The sequence below is a fragment of the Tiliqua scincoides genome, chromosome 4, assembly GCF_035046505.1.
Source record: "Tiliqua scincoides isolate rTilSci1 chromosome 4, rTilSci1.hap2, whole genome shotgun sequence".
Lineage (NCBI taxonomy): Eukaryota > Metazoa > Chordata > Lepidosauria > Squamata > Scincidae > Tiliqua > Tiliqua scincoides.
Window position 1 is genome coordinate 140136581 of NC_089824.1, and position 23670 is coordinate 140160250.

A 23670-nucleotide genomic window follows, 5' to 3' on the forward strand; every position below is an offset into this window, starting at 1 on the left:
TGGGATGCTGTGGGCATGGTAGTGGCTGCCGCCGCAAGCCATTGCCAAGCCAATTAAATGCCTCCATGACGCTCCTCAACACAGTATTAAATCTGGGAGGAAACCGGCCTGCTACTGTAGCTCTTTGGCTTGTGGATCTGCGAACTGTGAAGGTGCGTAAAGGAGCTCAGGGACACAGCTGCAGGGCTCCAGCTGCTGCAGAAGTCTGCTTTGGTCCACACAGGACACTTTCCATTCTAGTGTGAGCCTCAATGCGATGCTGCCAATTTTCCGCAATGATTTCCTGTATTGAAAAGATTTTCGACTTGGGAGCGTGTTTGGTTTTCTGCACGACTGCATCTAGCTGCTGATGCCACAGGCAGGTAGACTTGGGCTCTGCAGCAGGAAGCCTGGTAGACCTAGGCTCCCCCTCCACACTTTGGGAAGGGGCCCCAAATAAACTCTGCACCGCCTGATCACACTCCCCTGCGGGGCCCTTCGGGAGCGATGCAGCAGCTGGACAGCAGACCCCCAGGCAGCCTCCCCCGTTGCTAGGTCTGATCTGTTTGCATTCTCCCTGCTGCTCGCCTGGAGAGGCAGTAGGGCGGGACCCTCCATTATTTCTGACAGAGGAGGGGATGCGGTCCAAAAAGCGCGGCTGGAGCAGCTGCGCGTTTCCTTGGCATCCCTGCAGGACTGGCACGCGCTGCCTTCCCCCCTGCTGTTCCCTACTGCTCGGCGCGCGTGGAAGCCAGTGCCTGCCTCGGTCTCCCCCCTGTTTTTGCATCGATGTCCCCCCCGCGCTTCGGGAATGGTTCGTTCCGGCCTCCCCGCTCCCCTGCAACGCTTGTGCCTTCCAGTGTGTCCAGTCCTGGCAGACTCCAGAGCAGATGCTGCAGCTGCCGCCGCCGCCGCGGGAGGGTTTGGAACGTGAGCCTGGGTGGAGGCTCATTGCGCCTGGCTGGGCTGTTGACATCCTCCAGCCTGCTGGAGCTTTACGCTGGTGAGAGGAGACAGTGTTGCAAAGCAGGTAAATGCTGGAGCGCCTTCCTTTTTGGGGGTCCCCCTTATTAAACACCCCCTCCTCCCTCTCCCCCTCCCCCAGCACCGCCTGCAATCTCTGCCCTTGGCTTCCATTAGTGTGCATGTCCTGGCACAAGAGATGCCTTCCTGGCCACCTGTCCAGCTCGCCCTCTCTTGATGCCCTGATCAGATCCAGAGCCCAATCCTAGGCATGTCTACTCAGAAGTAAGTCCCATTAGAGTCAGTGGGGCTTACTCCCAGGAAAGTGTGAATAGGTTTGGGCTGCCACCCTGCAAAAGGGCTGCAGGGTGAAACCGATGCTGCAGCACTAGGGATGTCACAAAAGGGAAGAGACTAGATGAACAGCTCAGGCACCTGGTCATGATTCAGCATCCTTCCTTGCAAGCAGGAGGGCAAAGGCGAGCTGGGTGAGGGAGCCCACCAGGAGCCTACCTGGTGGGGGGGGGTGCTCCTTCTCATTTCCTCAACCCCATCTCCAGGTTGGCAGCTGTAACCTTGCTTTGTCATGTGCCCCCAGCTGTTCTAGGATCTCAGCCCGTTTCCTTCTGCTGTTGGAATTCTGATTGCATTGTTTTAGGTGGGTCAGGGTCTGGGGGCATGCAGGACTTGGTCCCCAAGACCTTGCTGAAAAGAATGGAGACAATGTATCCCTAAACGCTTTTCTTGTCTGAGAATGCGAACTGTCATAGGGTTGCAGGAACGGTGGCAAAACTAAGGATGCATAAGACAATTGCATTTAGGCCTAGATTATGAAATGGAATCTTAAAAAAATGCATTTGATTCTGGAATCTTATTGATTTCCTTTTTGCTCTATCAGAACACTGTCACTTGAATTGGGGGGTGGCTGGTGGGCATTATCATGAAATATGCATGGTTGTAAAATTAAATCTTAATTTTAATGTAAATCAGTTCTTCAGTGAAACACCTGTGTTAATATGTGTTTCATATTAACGGAAATATGAAATGCTTAATTTATGTCTGTGGAAAAAAAACCCCCGAAACAAAAGGCTGGGTATAATGGGATAATTTATAAGCTATATACAGTAGAACCTCCAAAGTTGACCACCTCTCTATATTGACCACCTCCTTAAGTTGACCTGATTTTCACAGTATGGAGAGACAGTGCATATACACTTCTGGTCTTCACCACTCAAAAAAATTTAGTGTCATCCACAAACTTGTCCACCTCCCTGCTTATCTCTGTTTTCAGGTCATTTATGAAGATGTTGAAAAGCACCAGTCCCAGGACAGATTCTTGAGGCACTCCACTTTCCACTCTCTCCACTTTTTTTGTCAATTGCCCACTGACGCCCACTCTCTGTTTCCTGGTCCTCAGCCAGTTCCCAGTCCATGAGAGGACCTGTCCTCTTATTCCCTGTGGAGTTTTCTGAACAGCTTTTAGTGAGGGACTGTATCAAAGACCTTCTGGCATTTAGTGAATCTGAGGAGACCCAAGGCAGCCTAAGTAAAAAAGTTTTTTTTTTTTTTTTTTGTAGCTCTTGGGGCTATGTAACATGCTACGTGCTATGGGCTGGCAAGGGATAGCATTGGTCTGCCTGTTTGCTATGAAACCAAGTTTTTTTTTTAACTTAACATTTTTTTTTTAAGCTTATGAATTTTCAGGGTTTTTTTAAAACACTGATTGTGGGCTGTTTATTCTCTGTCTCTTGATATAGATATAGATGATATAAATAGTAAGCATCACAAGAGGATCAATTCTTATTGATATTTGCACTAAAACTTTTTAAAAATCCAATCTAAATAATAACTTGGCCTTGCATTTGTTGTCCTGGGAGCTAAACATGATAATATTTAAATGCCTTTTTTCTGTATGTTGACCACTTCCCTATGCTGACCAATTCCTCCAGTCCCTTGGGTGGTCATCTTAAAGAGGTTCTACTGTAGTCTCTCCCTCTGATGAGTGAAAGACCAATGTTCACTTTTCTGCTTTCTTTTTTGGAGTATATTTGCAAAATTTCACAAAATGTGAAATGTGACATTTTCGAAATGTGAGATATGTACATGCCTTTGCTGTACTGACTTTTACTGTTGTAGTGATAAAGAGAAGCTTCAGATGGGAAAAGCTGCCAAAGAAAATGCATAATTAGAAATATTAAACTGTGCTGGGAGAAAGAGTGGTTAAAATGACCTCCATCTCTGCGTCCCTGTTCAGCTTGTTGAAGTCAAATATAACCGGTTAGAGGACAAATGGGTTTGCTATTCAGCAAATGACTTCTATGTTGTGAGGAAGGATACTGTCACACTGATTACACAGCAATATGTGATGGAATTATTTTAAGAGGTGGAAACTTTAGGGCATGGATGCTCTATTTTAGAAGCACAGAGGAAGAAAATGGTCTTTGGAGGATTTCACAGGGCACTTCAGATGGAGAAAATGTGCTAGACTTTTAAAAGGAATGAATGCACAGTATTTATGTGTTTTATATGCTGAGTAACTTTGGGGGTTAATGAGGATTCTGAGGAGACCATTGGCGCCAGAGTTCAGCCTTGTAGTCTCAAAAGGAGCTTAGTCCTTAAAAAGAAGAGAACAAAACCTCCAGTAATATAAGAGGCTGAAATTAAGTGCAGATGTGCCTGAAAAGGTGAGAACAACTACTTGGTTGTAAATGATGGCAGGGAGACATTTTCCTGTAATCTTTATTTTATATAGCATGTTAGTTTGCAAACTGCTTTTCACTTGTATTCATTCTCATGACACCCAGGTCACTGTTAATTTTTTAACTAATGTATCTGAGACTGAGAGATGGAACTTGAAGTCAGGTTTTTGAAGCTCATAAATAACTTTCCCTGGCTATGTCAGTTTCCCTGCAGTAATAATACATAGCACTTGTATAATGCTTGTTGACTGTGCAAAGTGCTTCCTATGTATTATTTCTGTCTCTAAAAGGTGATTTTAAAAGTTTCTACTGGTCTCTTTTAGGGACCATGGTTATCACTTTACACAATGTTGTAATTATAAAACACACAGCCTCCTTCTCGTCATACACACAGCCACAATGTTAAAAATACTACTATTGGCTGAGTTGCTACCAACACTTGCATTTGCATCTCTAATTGGCTTATTTTTTCTGATAGATTGACTTTTTTATCACCCATGATTGTTGTTGCTGTTGACAGCAATTGTGAGCCCATTGTAAAGTGGGCAATTTATTGTATTGTGAACCTTGTTTTACTATGAAGAGTGCATTGTGAAGTGATTTGATAGTAAAGTGAACCCATTGTAAAGCGAACCCATTGTAAAGCAAGGAGTCCACTATACTATGTTTCTGTTGGGGTATATCCATTGCATAAGCTTTCTCCTCCTCATAGTGTGCTGAAAAGGAGAATTCTCTCGATTTTGTGCTTCTGTCTTAGAGTTGCCAAACTATATTCTCACTTGTATCCTGGAACTGGTCTTTGAAAAATTTATATATTTTAACCTTGTGCGCCCCCCTCAACTCTGAAATGATCCAACTTACTCACAGCACAAACATAAGAAGACAACCCACTGGTTCAGCGTCCCTGTGCCAGCAGAAGGTGTTGCAAAAATGCCGTAAGGCACATTTGTGATACTGCATAAGTAGGCAGCACTGGCAGGAAGGTCTGCGCTGCCCTGATGTTGTATCCAGAGGCCTGGCTGCCAGTGGAGGTAAATATGCCACTGAAGGCGCAATCTTATCCTGTGCTGGACATAACTGGTGGATCTCAGCCTTGACTCCTGCTCCCCACCTGCCTGCCCCCGGGATTGCCTACCACCCACCCTACCCCTGCCCATGATTGCCTCCCTCCTGCCTGCCCACAACAGAGCCTTTTGTTGGCCCAGCTTGGCCAACACAAGACTCAGAGCCTCCGTCAGCGTGGAGGCTTATTCCAGTCCCCACAGGCTAGCGCACCTCCATGTGCCGACCTTGCCGACACCCAAGGAGGCACAAACATGCCTTACAGCACGTTTGCGACCCTCTTGAGCTGGTGCAAGGGACTTGTGCCAGCCCATGTGCAGCTCAGGATTGCACTGCACGTGGCACGTGGGCTGGGAGAGGTGTTGCAGAGGCAGGGGGGTGTTCTGAGGCAGGGGAAGACAGAATAGGGGGTGAGACAGCCCTGGGAGGTGGGAATGGCAGAGCAGGCCTCTACTGTATCCTAACCCCTACCCGGACCTTGGGCATTACACTGGGCTTCCTTGATTTTTGCCAGCTTAATAGCTGGCGCAGATCCAAAGAGCCCCATAGGGCCGGCTGGGGCTTTATCTTGTGTAAGGGGATAAATATCCCCTTACCCTGATTGGACCTCCTCTTAACCGGTGTAAGTGTAAGATCATGCACATTGGGGCAAAAAATCAAAACTTCACATATAGGCTGATGGGTTCTGAGCTGTCTGTGACAGATCAGGAGAGAGATCTTGGGGTGGTGGTGGACAGGTCGATGAAAGTGTTGACCCAGTGTGCGGCGTCAGTAAAGAAGGGTGGGCCTATGGCCTGATCCAGTGGGGCTGGATCATATGTTCTTATGGGGCTGGATATAGTGCAGGCCATGAGGCCTGGTTGCACCAGCGCAGGTCAGGATTGGGATACTCATCTTGTCTCTCCTTGCTACCTCTCTTCACTTAATTACTCCAACTGTATTGATGCCATTTGGTGGTGAAGGAGCTAAGTACAGCTCTGAATGGTGCAGACTTCTGCTGTGTCAATAGTTTGCTAGATAGACTGGAAAATATAGTCCCTACTCTTCCCCCCCCCCCCATTATCAGTTGATTTCTTTGTTTTGCATAGATGTCTGGATAGGAAAAAAATTATTGGCAGAAGCAACTACTTTTGTTAATAGTAAGAGGTGGTCAGGCCTTTGATTATCCCCTCATTAGTGTCTGGTGGAGCCTTGTGTGATCTTCACATGCTCAGTGTGTTGTGATTTTTTTAGACATCTTATTGGCAGGTGCACATTTTTTGAATGGTTTACTCCTAGTTCTGATAAATATATATATATTTAGCATGGCTGATGTATGCTTGTGTCATAGCTACTGTCTCTTCTTTAATGGGAACAGTTAAGTATCACAGGCGATGTGGAGAATTGAGAATACTGGAACATAAATTGAAGTTCGTATTTGAACCGTTTGTTTCCTTAATGCTTGCAATTTAACATTGTCTTGAACTACTTTCTTACTTCATTGTCTGTCTAGAAGTTTTTTCTCAGTTTCAGTAGCATCAGTAGTACAGTAGTAATATTTTTCCAGTTTGCCCAAGGCTATAGAGACAGGTTTCAGGATAGTCAGCATGTGTCCTATATTTCTCTTTAATGCACTTCTGACTTTGACATTTCTGTCTTTTGTTCTGCTTTTCAATCCAAATTCTAAATCAAAATGAACTGATATTCATTTGTTGCCCCAAAAGCCAACTGCTGATGGAAGAGAATTCCTCTTTCTGCGAATTTCAACATATTTTATCATCATGATATTGATTCCTACAAGACTTTTAAAACTCAAGTGTGAATATTATTTATTTACTATATTTATACCCTGCTTTATTTCCCCAAAGGTCACTCAATGTGGTTTACATACATAAAATCACAGTAAAATCACAGTATAGACATGAAAACCTTGTGAAACACAGGATAACCTTTAAAAAATAATCACATTAAAAGTCTGCAAAACAAGAACCAGCAGCAATCAAAACGTAGGAAAAGGCAGGCCTGTCTGAGTGCATGACACATGACTGAGGGCCCAATCCTATCCAGTTTTCCAGCACCAGTGCAGCTGCAATGCAGCCCCAAGGTAAGGGAACAAATGTTCCCATATCTTAAGGGGGCCTCTGTGACTGCTGCCCCACCACAAGATGCAGTGCATGCCCCATTGGCACAGCTGCACCAGCACTGGAAACTTGGATAGGGTTGGGCCTTGAAACATGTAGTAAGAATCAGCCACAAGACTCAAGTTAAAAGATACATAAGATGGACTCACGTGCGTTTTTGGTTCTGAGACTTCTTCACTTCAAGATTTCCCCCCCTCTCATTTTGCCACTTGTTGATTGCCTGTAACAAATCTTCTTGCTGGACATTGGAAATTTCATTCATTTTGTAACATTTCTTAAGCTATAGCCCTGTGTGTATGTACCTGGGGGTAAGTCTAGTTGCAATCAATGGGATTCACTTCTGTTAGTGCCACTTGGCTGTGGCACTTGTCCTTGGCTGTGTTGGTGTTTCCTGATACAGTTCCTGGTTCCTATAATGTCCCAGTTCAGATATAATAGAAAGCCATAGATGGGCCTCTTCATCCATGCTGTGGACGTCTGTTTGATCCTGGTTGTTTTTCCCTAACTATTTTTCTCAAAGCAGAATAAAAGCCTTACCTGTCCTTGCCTCCTGTGTGAAGGGCCTCATTCTCATTGCAATCTTTATTTCAGTCTTTTGTTTGGATATAATTATGATTAGATTTGTCTTTGTTTCTTAAGTAAGAGCAGAAATTCTCACAATTCAATAAACTACCTAAAACTATGAAAATAAGGTTGACAACTTTACATGTGCTTCCTGCAGCCAGCATACTAGTTTTTACCTGTTTGTAGTACAGTGTGTGGATTTGCCAGGGAAAGGAAGCTGAGGTGACTTGTCCTAACCTAAGATTATTAGCTCTTCGGTGCTAATTGCTTTGGCTATGTACGACCCATTGCATATACTGTATGTTTAGTTGGAAATAAATCCTGCAGAGTTCAGTAGTGCTTAACATTGAGCTGTGGTTAGGTTTTAATGGATACACAGAGTACTAAAAAGCTGCATTGTGTACCCTTTGTGTATAATGTTTGAAGTGGATATATGCCTTTATTTCACCGCATGTTAACTGTGAATACATGCTGTGGAAAGTTGTGATTGTGGCATCTATTTCATCTTAGCTGATCATTGTGTACTTTGCATGCTTATTCCTCCTTGTAGGGAAGTCACAACACTTGAATTGGCCCTTGTTGCCTGCTGTTTGCGGTATTGACTGTAATTTGGAACACGCCCTTTGAAAAGGAACCAATTTGAAAGGTGGAAATGTTGCATAACACAGATTTAGGTACAGTACTGCTATGTATGGACAAAGTTATTTTAATCTTTGCTTAGCAGCAAAAAAACCCCTATATTCTTCTTTGGTTACCTCAGTCAATGTTTGTTTCCAGCTTTGTCCTTGGAGTGACATTTGCTTGCATTTTTAGCTCCTAAGAACAAGTACAGTGTTCCACAACCCTATTGTGGAAATTTTCCATTTTTTTCCCATAGCAAGTATCAAAAAGATCATTTGTTTGTATATCTCTTGAACACCAGACCATGGATGGAATAGTCCTCTTTGCTCCATGGCACTTACCAGCACTGGCAGAGCCTCCAGAAGCCACTGCTATGTGCAGTATAACACTGTTTGTGGCAGTGAACTAGATGTGTGCAAGAGCAGTTTGGCTTTCGCACTGCTGTAAAGGGCATTGCGCTGCCAGAACGGGATTTCTGGAAGTACATGGCCCAGATAGGACTGGGCTCTTAAGCATATAATATCAGCAAATTGAACATAAAGCAGTGGGCTTCAAACCATATCAGTCCATGGACCCACCTTTAATGCCACCCTGTAATATGGTATCCATTTCTAATTTTTTGCCTTCCACACAGTTGGCTTTCAGAAATTTTATCTCTGCTGCTATCATTGTAATATTGCTGATCCCAGATACATCTTACACCTTTCCCAAGAAGCAGTAATATAATGGTAAGTGTCTGCATTCATCAGTGTTTATTTCACAAGTGAGGCAATACATCCATTCTTAGACATTCCCATGATGCACCTGGGATTGTCAACATTCTCACAGAACTATCTGCTGTCACCATCACTTCTGAGATTCTCTCTCTCTCTCTCTCTCTCTCTCTCTCTCTCTCTCTCTCTCTGTTATAAAAAAAAAATTTCCTTCTCTTCCTTTCTGACCTCTCCTATTTTTCTTTCCATACTTCAGCATTTTCTGAAGGGAGGTCAATAATGGGGGGGGAGGGGCATAGAGAGTAAGGAGAGAGGATGAAAGGCATCACCATTACAGCATTTAAAAGCATCTTGTGAAAGGATGTGCAGTTCAGTATCTCCAGCAATGCCACGATGGATATTGCAATGCCATACAGTACTTGAACTATATATTGTCAGGAAAAGATGAATTTCCTTCACCCAAAAAGGGTGAGATTCAGTAACAAGACCCGCCTTTTAAAACTTGGGTTGAATGACAATCCACTAGTCTCAACTGCCCATTTTAATTGAGGCATCATCAATGCTTGTAGGGGAAGAGAAGGGAAAATGCCCTATTCCAGAGGTCAGCAAAATTCTTTGGCATGTCTGTGGGTGTATGTCAGGCCACTGCCTCACAACACCGCTTCCACGTTCAGCAGTTATGTCATTGCTGAACTTCCAGGTTGCTGAGCTCATTACTGCACAGAGCTTGGCTTGGAGGAACACAGCCATTTGGCCCTGTATATTAGGGGGAACACTGACGGCAAGCAAACTGAGACTGAGTAACATGCAGCAGTCCAGCTCGCCAAAGTACCAATCCTGTGCCACTAATGTACCCATGGTGATGGGGATAGGGCACAGGTAGAACAGGTTGCTTAGTGGCAGGCTGGCGATGGAGCCTGAGAGCGGTGTGCTACAGGCGCCCTGGCCTAACGGCTGCCACTGCCCCAGCATCTACACATTGCCTATCACATACATGACCAATAGCACCATACTGAAAAGTCCACAAGGTCACTACTGCCCCCCCACCCAAAATGACATATTTGTAGTACAACTTCAGCATGTTCTTTAGCTTCTGCAGTGTGTGTACTGCTGTGTTGCTGTGGTTTTTGGTAAAGTAGGCCTTCTGAAGGGATTGATCCAGTTTTGAGGAGATGTGACAGTCTTTCAGTGCTCAGTTTCTTTGTGACCTGACTGTGATGTGAATGTGTCTACTTGGCCATCTCTTTCCAACCAGATCACTGACAAGTATGTTGACTGGCTCTGAAAGACAATAGAATCATCCTGTATCCCCTCCCATTTTTACAAACTCTTTGCTTTTCTAGGGAGCTTCTGGGGTTTTTTAAGGTATATCATACCTTCTTTTTTGTTTACTTGGAACCAGCACTTAAATCTAAATCTTAAATCTCATCCTGTGCCTGACACAGGAATGTGAAACAACACAGCTGAGGACTGTGCTGTACTCTAATTACCTGTGTGTGGACACTCTCTTGACTGCCGTTGCAACTCTTCTCATAGCTTTCCTTGGATGTCACCCCATCATGTAAAAGCAGTTCAGAGTGCAGGGTTGCCTTTAGAATTTGACAAGGAGACACTTCATGTGAAAACATTTTCGTGGCTAAGAGGAGGGGAATTTGCCTCTGAGGAAGTTTGTCCTCTTAGATCAATCCTCCCTCAGTATTGAGATCCTTTAAACTGTGAAGGAGCTTTCTGCTTAAAAGATGCTTGGGAAAAGGGAAATTGGGCTTAGTGGACTTGTATCTGAGGGGGTATGTCTGCTAAGCTGAAAGCCACTCCTTTGGGCTTTAGTTAAGCAAGTGGTAGACTGTGGCTTGCTGAACACTTATGCTTGCATACCACTCTTTTCCTTCAGTGCTCCATGTTAAGGTTGGTAGGAACCTTGGGTGTGTCCCAGTGTAGAGCAGGGTACACAAACCAGCAGACACAGCAGAGTCTTTGAATTAGCTGTTGTATATTAGAGCAGGAGTGTCCAAACTTTTTGGCAGGAGGGCCACATCATCTCTCTGACACTGTGTTGGGGGCCAGAAAAAAAAGAGTTAATCTACATTTCAAATTTGAATAAATTTACATAAATGAATACATTAGAGATGGAACTTATATGACTGAATGAAGGTCTTGCAATAGCTCAAGGTTTGTGAAAGGCCTTGCACAAAGCAAGCCGGCCTTTCCTTCGCTGCTGCTACTGCATCACAGACGTGAAACAGCAAGTAGTGGAGGGAGCCCTTGCTCCACAGCTCACCTGAGAGGTCGAACAGTTGGCTGTCACATTGAGAGCAGTTGCGTCAGGCCAGCACAGGCTCCAGCAAGACTCTGGAGGGCCAGAGCTCATTGGAGATTGCGGGTTCTCAAGGATTGGGAGTCCTTGAGGGCCACAAGTGGCCCCAGGGCCAGGGTTTGGGCACCCCTGTATTAGAGCAAGGAGTTTCACACACAGAGTAGTAAAAAAAACAGTCCAGGTCATACACGTAGAGTACAGCAATCCAGCGTTACCTTATCCAAATCAGTGTCCACAAATCACAGTCACTCAGTCCAAGGTCATTTACAGCATATACATACACAGTTATCCATTCGTCAAAGTCTCTGGCAGTAGTATTACAGTTTACACCTACTGCACTGGTGGAGCTGCAGACTGAGGCTTAAGTAGTCTGAGCACCCAATCAGAGTCTAGGGTGTTAACTAGGGTGTGGCAGGCACAGGTGCAGTGTTAATTCTGCTGCCTCAGCTGCCTGTAACTTTCCACGAACCAACTTGTTAGCTTTGTATCTGGCTTTGCCTAAGCAAAGAGCTAACACTCCAGGGCCCTCCAATGGTTTTGGTGTGGGCTGAACTTAGCAGCTTGACTCTGAAATGGATTCTAGTCAAATCTATGGTTAGTCAAATGATGCTGAGTCAAAGATTTTCTCTTTCCTGGGATCAAATGACAGACGGGTTAAACGTGATTGAAGAAGTTGAAAGCACAGGCAACCCTCACCCATTTTCAGACTGGTGCAATCTGCAGGCAAGTCGAAAGTCACAAGTAACACCATGTTCTCATTCGGAATCAAAAATAGATGTCTAAAAATGGTTTTCTTCAGCATCCAGTCTGAGGGAAGTTCTGCATAATTCCAAAGCTCTTGTGCTACATTGTGAAGACTGTTTGGTTTCCTTTTACCAGCTCTGTGACTGCTCCGACTGTAGCACTCTTTCCTTCCAAAGCTTTCCCAGATGAAGACAAAACAGGACAAATGCACCAAACCAGTGAAGAATGGGGATCTAAATGACCTAGTTTTCCCCCCTCTTTTTAAGAGTCAGAGTGCTGCTGATGCTCATTCCCTGGTGTATCAGAAGTGTTAGAAGTATCAGTATCAGTGAGGAGAGGAGCTATTCTCTGAAGAGATGGCTAGTCAGTGCTAGCAACTGCAGTGCATCAACATAGGTGGGAACAGTTTGAAGATAAAGCACATCATATGGTTTCCACTCCTCTTTTATCCACTATCAGTACAGTGCAAGTGTGTTTGACTAACTTGATCCCTGTCAGCAAAATCTTTTCAGGGGTGCACTTCATGTATAGAGGAACTTTTAGCATGCCACCCATATGTGGTTTAGGCTGCAATCCTATCCATGTCTTCCTGGGAGTAAGCCCAATTGAACATAATGAGACTTACTTCTGAGTAGACACGCCTAGGATTGTGCTGTTAATTTGTAAAATCTGTTAGTGATATGGTAAATGCATGTTTTTCTAGCAGCTAGTTCCTAACGAAAAATCCTCTGTTAATGCAGCCGTGCCAACCAAGTGTACACTGCATTCTGTGGGGGGTGGGCAGTCCTAAGAGGCCTCCTCAAGGCAAGGGAACTTTTGTTTCCTTACTCTGGGGCAAGTCACCACTGTCTCAGTAGGTCTCCTCAGATCTGTGCCAACCATTTTGCTACTACAGAATTGAGGAGAGTAAGGGAGAGGAACAGGGATATGACAAGTGCTGCTGGGACCACCCCTTTCCTCTCCCATTTCACCTGCCACCAGGTCCTGTGCCAGCCCTGTTCCTCCCACCACCCTTCCCTGTGCCAGCTTACCAACAGTCCTGCTTGCAGCAGCAGGCCTCCAACACTACTGCCCCTGTTTGCCCCAGAGGTTCTGGAATGGCTGCAGGTGGCATGTGCACCACTGTTCTACTGGTTTAAGGCCTAGGTAGGAACTTTGGTTCATTTAATCATGATCAAGTAGTTAATCTCAGCTATCTAAGTGAGCTCCCTTACAGTGAAATCCTATGATGTCTACTCAGAAGTAAGCTACAGCGTTCCAGGCTACTTATTCCCAGGTAAATGTGTGATTTGAGATAGATGTAATGGTCTCCAAGTTCACTTCTGACTAACCTGTTGTGGGACAACTCATGGAATGAACTTTTGAGAAGATACAAATAGCTCCAGTGGGAGGAATCTGTCTCAGAAATGGCTTGGAGGAAAAAGGCTAAGACCCCCCAAACCATACTGCAGATCCAGTTAGTTCCTTCCTCGCCCACAAATTCCAAGAAGCGTTGCTGGCCAGATTAGACACTGGCTGAGGGCACGCATGCATCAGGGACCCCCTCCCCACAAGCTGGGCCAAACAGTACCACTGGCAGGGGTAGTCCCTTGTGCCCCACTGAGATGAGAGTGGCATCATGGCTTGGCCCGAAGGCCTCTAGCATCTTGGTACTGACATGTTAGGGAGCATGTCCAATCTCATCTTCAGCATGCCATTCAGTTAGGCCCTTGTTAGAACTAGATGAGTAGCCCAATCCTATGCTGTCCAGGCGTCCAGAGGAGCAGCAGCACTGAAATGGCTGCCACTGTATCCTGTGGATCCAGGGCAGCTGCTTGTGTCACATTGGAACAGCCATCAGCATGGTTGCCACCAGCACTGGCCTAGCTTCAGTCTGGGTCCTAAGAAACATGTTATTAACGTAAAGGAAAGACTGCAGCTGTGTTGAGTTTGTTACCTGATCAACACTCATGTCTCTAAGGATGAGGAAAGGTTGCCTGTTAGCAGCTGTGGAAATTTTTATTACTTAATCAACACTTTTTGAACTAATGAGTTTGAATCCTGTAAGTGATGCTGTTCCTGCTATTTACTGAGAGCATAGCAATTAAAAACATGCAACCACTGGCAAAAATAGCTAGGCTGGTTTTTAAGCTTGTGTGGCTTGCTTGGAAATTGTTTCATAAAGCTATCAGAGTAATCAATTGAAGGAACTGCAGTAACCATTTTAGAGGGACATACAAAAAATGCGATTTGCCAAACCCTACCCAGATTATCCTGAAATGCCAAATATATGATGTCACATAATGCCACTATATCAGATATAGGCTGAAATCCTTACCACACTTTCCTGGGAGTAAGCCCCATTGAACAAAATAGGACTTTTGAGTAGACCTGGTTAGGATTGTGCCCATAGAGTCATTGTGTATGCCAGTGGTTACTACAGTTTGGGTGATCATGATCTTGGCTCTGGAAAGAATAGCACTCAAAGTTCAAATAATTTTGTCCACACAGTGACCCAATACAAGCTCCTATCAGGGGCAGTGCTGACTTCCATTCATTGCTTCTGGTTGGCTGCAGGAGAGAATAGGGGGCAACACCCCCAAAACCTACACAACAGTAGAGGAAGAGGTGGGCCTGAAGCTGGTGTTAGAAAGCAGAAATTAAGCAGAAAGCAGATTTTTGGCTGAGTTATTTTTGTTGTATCAAAATAAGATTCATGAAGTGCTTGGCATTTTTCACTAAATAGCTTCTTTCAAACACTAGCCTGTGCAATCTGCTTTTTCCTGCTTTCTCCTGAGTGGCTCTTGCAACTCGTGGACCTCATGGAGATAAAACAGCTTGTGGTGGCGGCAGCAGCATTGTTCTTATAGTGGAAACTTCTTCTTGGCATATTTCTATTTTGATGAAAAGTGATAAAAACTGTTTGATGAAAACAGATAAAGTCTGTTGCCTGGCAGAGAAGATGATCAGAAAAGCCATTAGGGCTAGAATCGGATAATACACTTTTTAATAGGGTTGGGAGAGATTGAGAGTAGTGGCATCACTTTGCAGAGTAAACATGCACATACATTTTGTTCCCTCTGTTGCTTCAGGCCAAATAGGTTTTTGAAACCACACCCAAACCTGTTTACTGGCAATGGGAGTGGGACCAGCTCATGCCACATGTGCAGTGATCTGGCTTTCAGATCGCCTTCAACTCTCCAGCCTATCAGAGAGAGAATGGTTTCCTTCCCTGGCACTGATCTGTTCAGCAGATCTCCTTTTCTGCTAGTTGCAATATTTTTTTTCCTTGTCATTGTAGAACATACTAAATAGTACGGTTTGGGTTCTTATTAATTACTATAAGAAAGGCAGCATTTTTATTGTGAATACTTGTGTTGTCAGTGCCTTGCTGTGACTGATTTTTCAGGGAACTGCTCTTTTTCATTTGCAGATGTGTTCATGTGTAATCCATAGAAACTGTTGGGAAGGGGTAGGCCTGGGAAGATAATAATAATAATAACAGGTAATTATATACTGCCTTTCTTGGTCTTTATTCAAGACTTTATTCAAGGTGGTTTACATAGGCAGGCTTATTTTAAATCCCTTATTAAATAGGGATTTTTACAATTGAAAGAAGGTTCTTTCTTTCAAGAACCACTACATTCAGGTGTTTCATTCCGATCTGGCTTCACACTCTGGCCTCCATCCTCCCACGCTAAGAGCAGATGGAATAGCTCGGCTTCAGCTTGTCAGCTGCTTCAAGGTCGCAGGGTGCCGGTGGCCTCGAACTGGTGACCTTGTGAATGTTATCTTCAGGCAGACGGAGGCTCTACCCTCTATACCAGACCTCCTGCCCTCCTGATGAGTGCGGTCAAGTTCATAATTGGCAAAAAAAGCACAGCACCTCTCTCAGATATTAAACATGTTTAACACTCTTGTCATGTTTTGAACCTGTGAAGTGGAGTCAAAAACAGTGAGTCATTCTTCACAGTGCTTGTTGCAATTCTAGTGCTTCTAAAGAATTGACTCCCACCCCCCTTTTAAAAATTGTAGTATACTATGCATTAGTTAGAAGTACTATTTGAGCTACTATTTTTGATATTAATCTTGCCTATTGGCAAAAATGGTATCTTTTCTGATAGCTATGAGATTTTCTTTCTGCGGGCACTGGGCAGGGTTAAAATGACTGCATCACAGGTATTAAAATGTTTGTATCACAGCTACATTTTGCATAATGCTTCTGGCAGTAATGTAGTGGCTATGGAAATGCTTGTGTCAGTGGAGTGTGAAAAACTGGATGTGGTGGTGCATTGTGCATTGGGTGCTAGACATGCCTAGCTGCTAATGCCCTGCTAGTGCCCTGCCTGAATAGCCATTTGCCTCTTAAGAGTAATATGCTTGTGTCTGGTATGTGCCTGGCACATACCAGCTCCCTAAGATGTAATATTTTTCAGCCGTTGTGTATTCCAGACCCCTCTTGTATTGGTTAATTATGCCAAGAGCAAAGGTTGCACATCTTGAAAACACATGGAGAGCCTTGGACAGTCATGGTCCATGAGGTGGCAGACCACATAATCAGACATTCACAGCAGAGATGCAAGTAAAGGTATGGGAAGAAGTGGGGTTGGCATAACCCCTTGGTGTGAGCAACATGGCTTGAAAATGTCACTGATCTGTTCCCATGCTGGTTGCAGAGGCTACTACACAGGAATAGCCTTGAACTACATTGTGTTCTGTGGCCGTTGGGCTATTCATACAGAGCTGTGAGGCTGCCAGCTTTGAATAGTTAGCAAGCTAAGGATAATTAGACACAAGTATTCTTTTTGTTAAGCAACTAATTTTTGTATTTAAGTAGATCCCATTTTTTTTAAAGATATTTGCAATAGAAAAGATCAATAGCTGAAATGTTTTCCTCTAAAACAGTGTTTCTCAAACTTTGGGTCGGGACCCACTAGGGAGGGTTGCAAACCAATTTCAGGTAGGTCCCCATTCATTTAAAGATGTATTTTATTTTTAATATATTAGACTTGATAGTACCGTAGTATGTGACTGCATATGGGGAAAGGCTACTTTGAACAAGTTACTATATATATACTTTTAACAATATAGTCAATGGGACTTACTCCTGGGTAAGTGTGGCTAGGATTGCAGTCTTTGGGATGTTTGGGAAAATGTTTTTTAAACAGATTAGCCACTGCCTGGGAGGGTTGGGGGGTTTCTTCTTTATTTTAAATAAATGTTTAAACTTATACTTATGATAAACTTTTAATTTACCTAACTAGATTTGATGTTGTCATTTGGTGGTGCTAAAAATTTCCCTGCTTGATGATGTCACTTTTGGCCGTGACATTACTTCCAAGTTTCAGTAACTTTAGCAAAACCATTTCCTTTTATCCTGTGGTTCATTCCAATCACATACTGCAATAGTTCTCACACCCCAAATATTATATAAGCTGAGTGTAAAATTGTGTTAATGGTGAAATGAGAATTCTGGCAAAACCAGCATACACATGTTGGGTTCCCCACTCTAACGTGCAGCACCACTTAACCCCTGTGACTTGGTCATGAAATGCGAAATATACACAAGGGATCTGATAATGTAATCTTCCTATCTTGCTATGCTAATTGAAATGGGGTTGCCAGGTTAGAAACCTGAGATTTCTAAGGCAGGGCCCAGTGATGTGGAATTAATCTGTGTCACCTGTCTGCCTGAGAAAAAAGAAAAAAGCTGGAGGAACAAGGTCATTTTTCGCAAACTGTGACTCTAAATTTAATACCTATAGTGGGTGTTAATTTAACACATTATGGGCACAATCCTAACCCCTTATGTCAGTGCTTTCCAGCACCGGCATAGTGGTGCCAGTGGGACTTGTGCAGCATCCTGCAGTGGGGTGTCACTCACGGAGGTGAGGGAGGGAAAGGGGAGATAAAAGGAGACTTAGAGATGGCAGAGAAATTAAATGAGTTCTTTGCATCTGTCTTCACGGCAGAAGACCTCGGGCAGATACCGCTGCCCGAACGGCCCCTCCTAACCGAGGAGTTAAGTCAGATAGAGGTTAAAAGAGAAGATGTTTCAGACCTCATTGATAAATTAAAGATCAATAAGTCACCGGGCCCTGATGGCATTCACCCAAGAGTTATTAAGGAATTGAAGAATGAAGTTGCAGATCTCTTGACTAAGGTATGCAACTTGTCCCTCAAAACTGCCACGGTGCCAGAAGATTAGAGGATAGCAAATGTCACGCCTATTTTTAAAAAGGGAAAGAGGGGGGACCCGGGAAACTATAAGCCGGTCAGCCTAACATCCATACCGGGTAAGATGGTGGAATGCCTCATCAAAGATAGGATCTCAAAACACATAGACGAACAGGCCTTGCTGAGGGAGAGTCAGCATGGCTTCTGTAAGGGTAAGTCTTGCCTCACGAACCTTATAGAATTCTTTGAAAAGGTCAACAGGCATGTGGACGCGGGAGAACCCGTGGACATTATATATCTGGACTTTCAGAAGGCGTTTGACACGGTCCCTCACCAAAGGCTACTGAAAAAACTCCACAGTCAGGGAATTAGAGGACAGGTCCTCTCATGGATTGAGAACTGGTTGGAGGCCAGGAAGCAGAGAGTGGGTGTCAGTGGGCAATTTTCACAATGGAGAGAGGTGAAAAGCGGTGTGCCCCAAGGATCTGTCCTGGGACCGGTGCTTTTCAACCTCTTCATAAATGACCTGGAGACAGGGTTGAGCAGTGAAGTGGCTAAGTTTGCAGACGACACCAAACTTTTCCCAGTGGTAAAGACCAGAAGTGATTGTGAGGAGCTCCAGAAGGATCTCTCCAGACTGGCAGAATGGGCAGCAAAATGGCAGATGCGCTTCAATGTCAGTAAGTGTAAAGTCATGCACATTGGGGCAAAAAATCAAAACTTTAGATATAGGCTGATGGGTTCTGAGCTGTCTGTGACAGATCAGGAGAGAGATCTTGGGGTGGTGGTGGACAGGTCGATGAAAGTGTCGACCCAATGTGCGGCGGCAGTGAAGAAGGCCAATTCTATGCTTGGGATCATTAGGAAGGGTATCGAGAACAAAACGGCTAGTATTATAATGCCGTTGTACAAATCGATGGTAAGGCCACACCTGGAGTATTGTGTCCAGTTCTGGTCGCCGCATCTCAAAAAAGACATAGTGGAAATGGAAAAGGTGCAAAAGAGAGCGACTAAGATGATTACTGGGCTGGGGCACCTTCCTTATGAGGAAAGGCTACGGCGTTTGTGCCTCTTCAGCCTAGAAAAGAGATGCTTGAGGGGGGACATGATTGAGACATACAAAATTATGCAGGGGATGGACAGAGTGGATAGGGAGATGCTCTTTACACTCTCACATAATACCAGAACCAGGGGACATCCACTAAAATTGAGTGTTGGGAGAGTTAGGACAGACAAAAGAAAATATTTCTTTACTCAGCGTGTGGTCGGTCTGTGGAACTCCTTGCCACAGGATGTGGTGCTGGCGTCTAGCCTAGACGCCTTTAAAAGGGGATTGGACGAGTTTCTGGAGGAAAAATCCATTATGGGGTACAAGCCATGATGTGTATGCGCAACCTCCTGATTTTAGGAATGGGTTAAGTCAGAATGCCAGATGTAGGGGAGGGCACCAGGATGAGGTCTCTTGTTATCTGGTGTGCTCCCTGGGGCATTTGGTGGGCCGCTGTGAGATACAGGAAGCTGGACTAGATGGGCCTATGGCCTGATCCAGTGGGCCTGTTCTTATGTTCTTATGAGGCCTCCTTGAAGTAAGGGAAGGTTTGTTCCCTTCCCTCAGAGGTGCACTGCCATTAGGTCAGTGCTGGAAAGCACTGACATAAGGGGTGAGGATTGCGCCCTATATTATCTGAAAGTTATGCCTTCCCTATTTCAGTAACACACGTAAAGACAGCCAGACAACAACAAGGGGGTGGTTATCATGCCACATGGCCGTTCATACTTCATATTATATCAATACTCCCAATCTCTGAAGTGCTACAGGTCAGGGAGCGTACTTTATATTTTGCCCTTGACATGTGCAGAAATATGTTCAGATGTATGTCCAGATTTTTCTGTTGTCCACACTTGTGGAGTGAAAGTGACAACTGGCAGACTATGGGGAACCTTGGGAGTGGAGCGAGGAAGATGCCAGCAGGCATGCACTGTACGCCTCTCTTGCACCTCAAGAGGTGGCGCAAGTCCAAGGAGACTCAGGGGCCAGCGGCCCTTACCCGGAGGTAAGGGGAAATGTTTCCCCTTGCCTCTGGCTGAGCTGCTTATGGCCCCTATATTGCGCTGGATACAGCGCAAGTCTCTTGGATTGCCTGTTCCAGGGCAGGATAGGATTGCGCCCTTAGTCACAAGAGTTCATTTGCAAGGGCTTATCTTGGCATGTTTAAGATAGGAAGTAGCCCAGAACAAATGTCCAAGCAGTATGGAGGGTTGAACCACTAGGTTCCTAAAGCACATATTGGCTGGCGGATGTTCTTAGTAAAAGATTTAAGAACTAATTAGCAAATCACACTTTGATGTGGATGATTTAATTTCATATGGTATTTATGATCATGTATACTGTTTGAATATTTAGGGATAAAATAGGAAGCACCTCTTCTCAGTCTTCCAGGCACACCTCTAATGCGTTCGTATGCTATTTTAAATTACAGTTTTAGTATTTAGTATTTTAGGGCTAATAGAAGTCATTTGTTGGCTATCATAATTCTTCTGTGTGTTTTTGTCTAAACCAATATATCAGACCAAACTTTTAACACTGCTTTTAATCTAATAAGCACCATGATGAACTTTGGGAATTTACAGTTTCAAGACGACATCTACACTTGTAAAATCTTATTTCAAGCTTTAAAAATAGGATTTTCTCATTAAACATCAAGAACTTGTGTAATAACTTCTTCTTCCTAACTTTTGCATGTACTTTGAAAATAATTCTTCATAATTGGTACATATCTCTATTTAAACACAGGCACGTATTTCTTTTTTGGAACTGGGTTTCGCCACAGTTTTGAACTGACATGGTATGACAAGAGCTTTCAGAGGATTGGCAAGAAAGGCCTTTTAAGTTTCCTGAGTGTGTGCAACAGGATTTGGGTTCTGCGATTGCAACGTCCCAGTGATAATGCCATCCTTGCCCAATGAGGGAGGTAGGCTGCCTTGTTACAGAAGTCTTGTATCCTGAGTTCATTCAGTAGCTGTGGGCCAATTCGAACATGCTAAAGCCTGACAATACCATGTGCACAATGGGCCAGTGGGCCTGCATGCATAGCCCTGTCATTCTTACATCCTCATATGTGGCATGAGGCATATCTCTGATTTGTGCAATCTTTTTACTTAAAGGGAAAAAAGGAATTGGGTTTATGTGTATCCTGGCATACATTTATATGCTCTATGCCACATGTATATGTCGTATACTCATTGGAAAAACTGCATGTTCCCCATTGTTCCAGTGTGTGTTGGGTATTGCCAGCACTGAGAATGTGACTAAGCTTCCATGTGTATGTTATACATTCTCTTCTTGAACCAAAGGCTGTGGCTAGTTGTCTGATCATTAAGGAGGGCTGGGATCGTTATGTTATGTAATATAGCTGAATGATTTGTTTTGTGCTGTAAGCTCAGAAGGTAAAGTGACTTATGAGTGTATTCAAATCACTTTGGTCATTTGCTTGAGTGCGCACTGTGGTGCTCATTTTGTATAAATTCTTTTCTTTTTTTAAACAGATAACCAAGGAACCTCTTCTCTGACTTTGAGCACCAGTCTATCTTTCCAAAGCACAATAAGGAGAAAAGTCAGAGAGAAGAAAAAGCATGGAATCATCACTGCAAATGTTGCTGGCACAAAATATGAGATTGGTAGCAAGCTACATGTTCTACTTACCTTGAGTTCATTTAAGATTAGAATACTGAAAAGTGCTTGCAAAAAAGAAAGTTGCATAGCTGCAAAAGCCTGTAGGTTAAAGCAGTGGTCTTCATCTTGTTAAGAACCAGAACCCATCTCAAATCCCAACATACAACACCTTTAAGAACCCAGTGGCCATGGTTCCTTTTCTTTTCCCGTACTGCTCCTTTATTATTCAGCCCCATATCAGCCCCTAGGCCAACTGGAAGGAGAAGAGTGGCATGGTGATAGCATGTTTAGAAAGAAGTTTCGAAAGAAGGAGGGAGGGAAAAAAGAAGTGAGGCAAGGAAAGGCAAAGAGCAGCGAGACTGCTATGGCAGGGGAAAGCAGGTGGATGGATTGAAGACTGAGGAGGACTTGGCCTAAAGAATTGCACTAAAAGGCAGCATCTCTGATGGGATTCATCTCACCTAGGACCCATAGCTGTGCTACAGGTCAGTCTGTGCAGGCAGGGCCAACATTGCTAGGAAGCAAACTGAAGCTGTTGTGTGGAGCAGCACCCTGGGAGGGGTGGAGAATGGATGAGCCTGCAGTTCATCTGTCTGTTGCCCTCTCCAGCCAGCCTCTCTACTGGAGGTTCTAATCCTCTCAGCAAGGTTCAAACGTTGGAAGAGAATTACAGCAGTGGTAACCAGTTCTCCTTCCAACAGCACTGGAGGCCACAGCTCCAGATCACTTTTCTGCACCTACCTTACAAAGCACCAAGTAGGCAGAGAAAAGTAATCTGGAGTCCACTTACCATCTCCTTTCCATGTTGCTTCTGTTTGAAATGGGCAGGAGCAGCTTGCGCTTTCCAACAGGTGCTGTTCCTGTCATTTCAAACAGAAGTGGCACAGAGGAAAGGGGCTGCACATGGAGCACTGGTAAGTAAAGAGAGGTGGTGGGGTGCCCCTCTCCCCTGCCCTAGCCATGGGGGCACCTGCTTGGCTGCTGCCAACTTGCCTGCTGGTCATCTATGTACAGCCTCCTTCTTCCGCACAGCTTCCGTTTGAAATGAAGAGAACCAGAGTGTGCTTCCCAATAGGCACTGCTCCTGCTCATTTCGAACAGAAGTGTCATGCAAGAGAGAAGTTTTGTGTTTTGCTTTAATAAGTAAAGGGGGGGGAGGTAAGGAGGCTTCTGTTTGAAATGAACAGGAGCAGCTCATGCTTCCCAGAAAGCTACTTAAAATCTTAGCCCTGGTTCTACAAAAGGTTGCACATTGCTGAAATATGCATGTGAAATGACCCCTATTAAATATTTCCAGCATCTAACACTTAACAAGACCACTCACAGTGCATTAAGCTCAGTGTGTTCACCCATTTCACATTAATTTTACACATGACTTACAAAAGAGCAGAGAGCACATTTTCTTACTAAACTGGCATCTGGCATTTTACTTTCTGCATTTAGTCATAGGAAATTAGTTCTACTTTTTGGGGGCTTATGACAAGGATGCTACAATCCGTTCTGTTAGAATATTCCTCCCGTACCATTCTGAGCATGAATGTCATTTTTTCAGACGTGATGTGATGGCAAGTCTCCAGAAGGCTCTTCTGCAGAAGATATTAATGTGAAATAAAATGTGACAGGGACCTCTGATTTTCTTTTTATTTCATCATATGTCCCATGCAGGAGCTTCTTTCAGGAATTTCTGCTTTATTGTCCTTGAGTGGATATTACCTGTACAATCAGCATGTTGCCTTTGCACCTTCTGCAGCTATGACATATCCTGATTTGATATGTCATATCTGGGTATAGGTAAGGAGACATGGTTAAATATTCCCAGTTGACACGGAGCATCAGAAAAGCATAAAGGTACAGTGATGCTGCCCACCCCATCTGCATATTGGCACTCACTCACTTGTTTATATACACACTTAGATAGGAATAATCCTTGTTTGTAAAGTGAACTTCTTCATGCTTGGTAGTTTCACAGTTAACATGTTGCTGCTGATCTCTAGTCAGAGATCCAATTAAGATAGATCCAAATTATTCCTAAATCATTTTGTTCCAGCTAGAAACTCTCAAG

The 23670-nt window shown here is 44.2% G+C and overlaps 1 protein-coding gene across 2 annotated transcripts in view; it reads left to right on the plus strand.

Annotated features, from left to right (window-relative positions):
- Positions 1-868: 868 nt before the first annotated feature.
- Positions 869-23670, plus strand: part of TTLL7 (tubulin tyrosine ligase like 7) — a 78950-nt gene continuing 56148 nt past the window's right edge. For both annotated transcript variants that reach the window (XM_066623678.1, XM_066623679.1), the window contains exons 1-3: positions 869-1009; positions 20730-20907; positions 21482-21613. In XM_066623678.1, coding sequence (XP_066479775.1) covers positions 20883-20907; positions 21482-21613 — 157 coding nt within the window. In that variant the 5' untranslated portion in view covers positions 869-1009; positions 20730-20882. The remainder of the gene's footprint in view (positions 1010-20729; positions 20908-21481; positions 21614-23670) is intronic.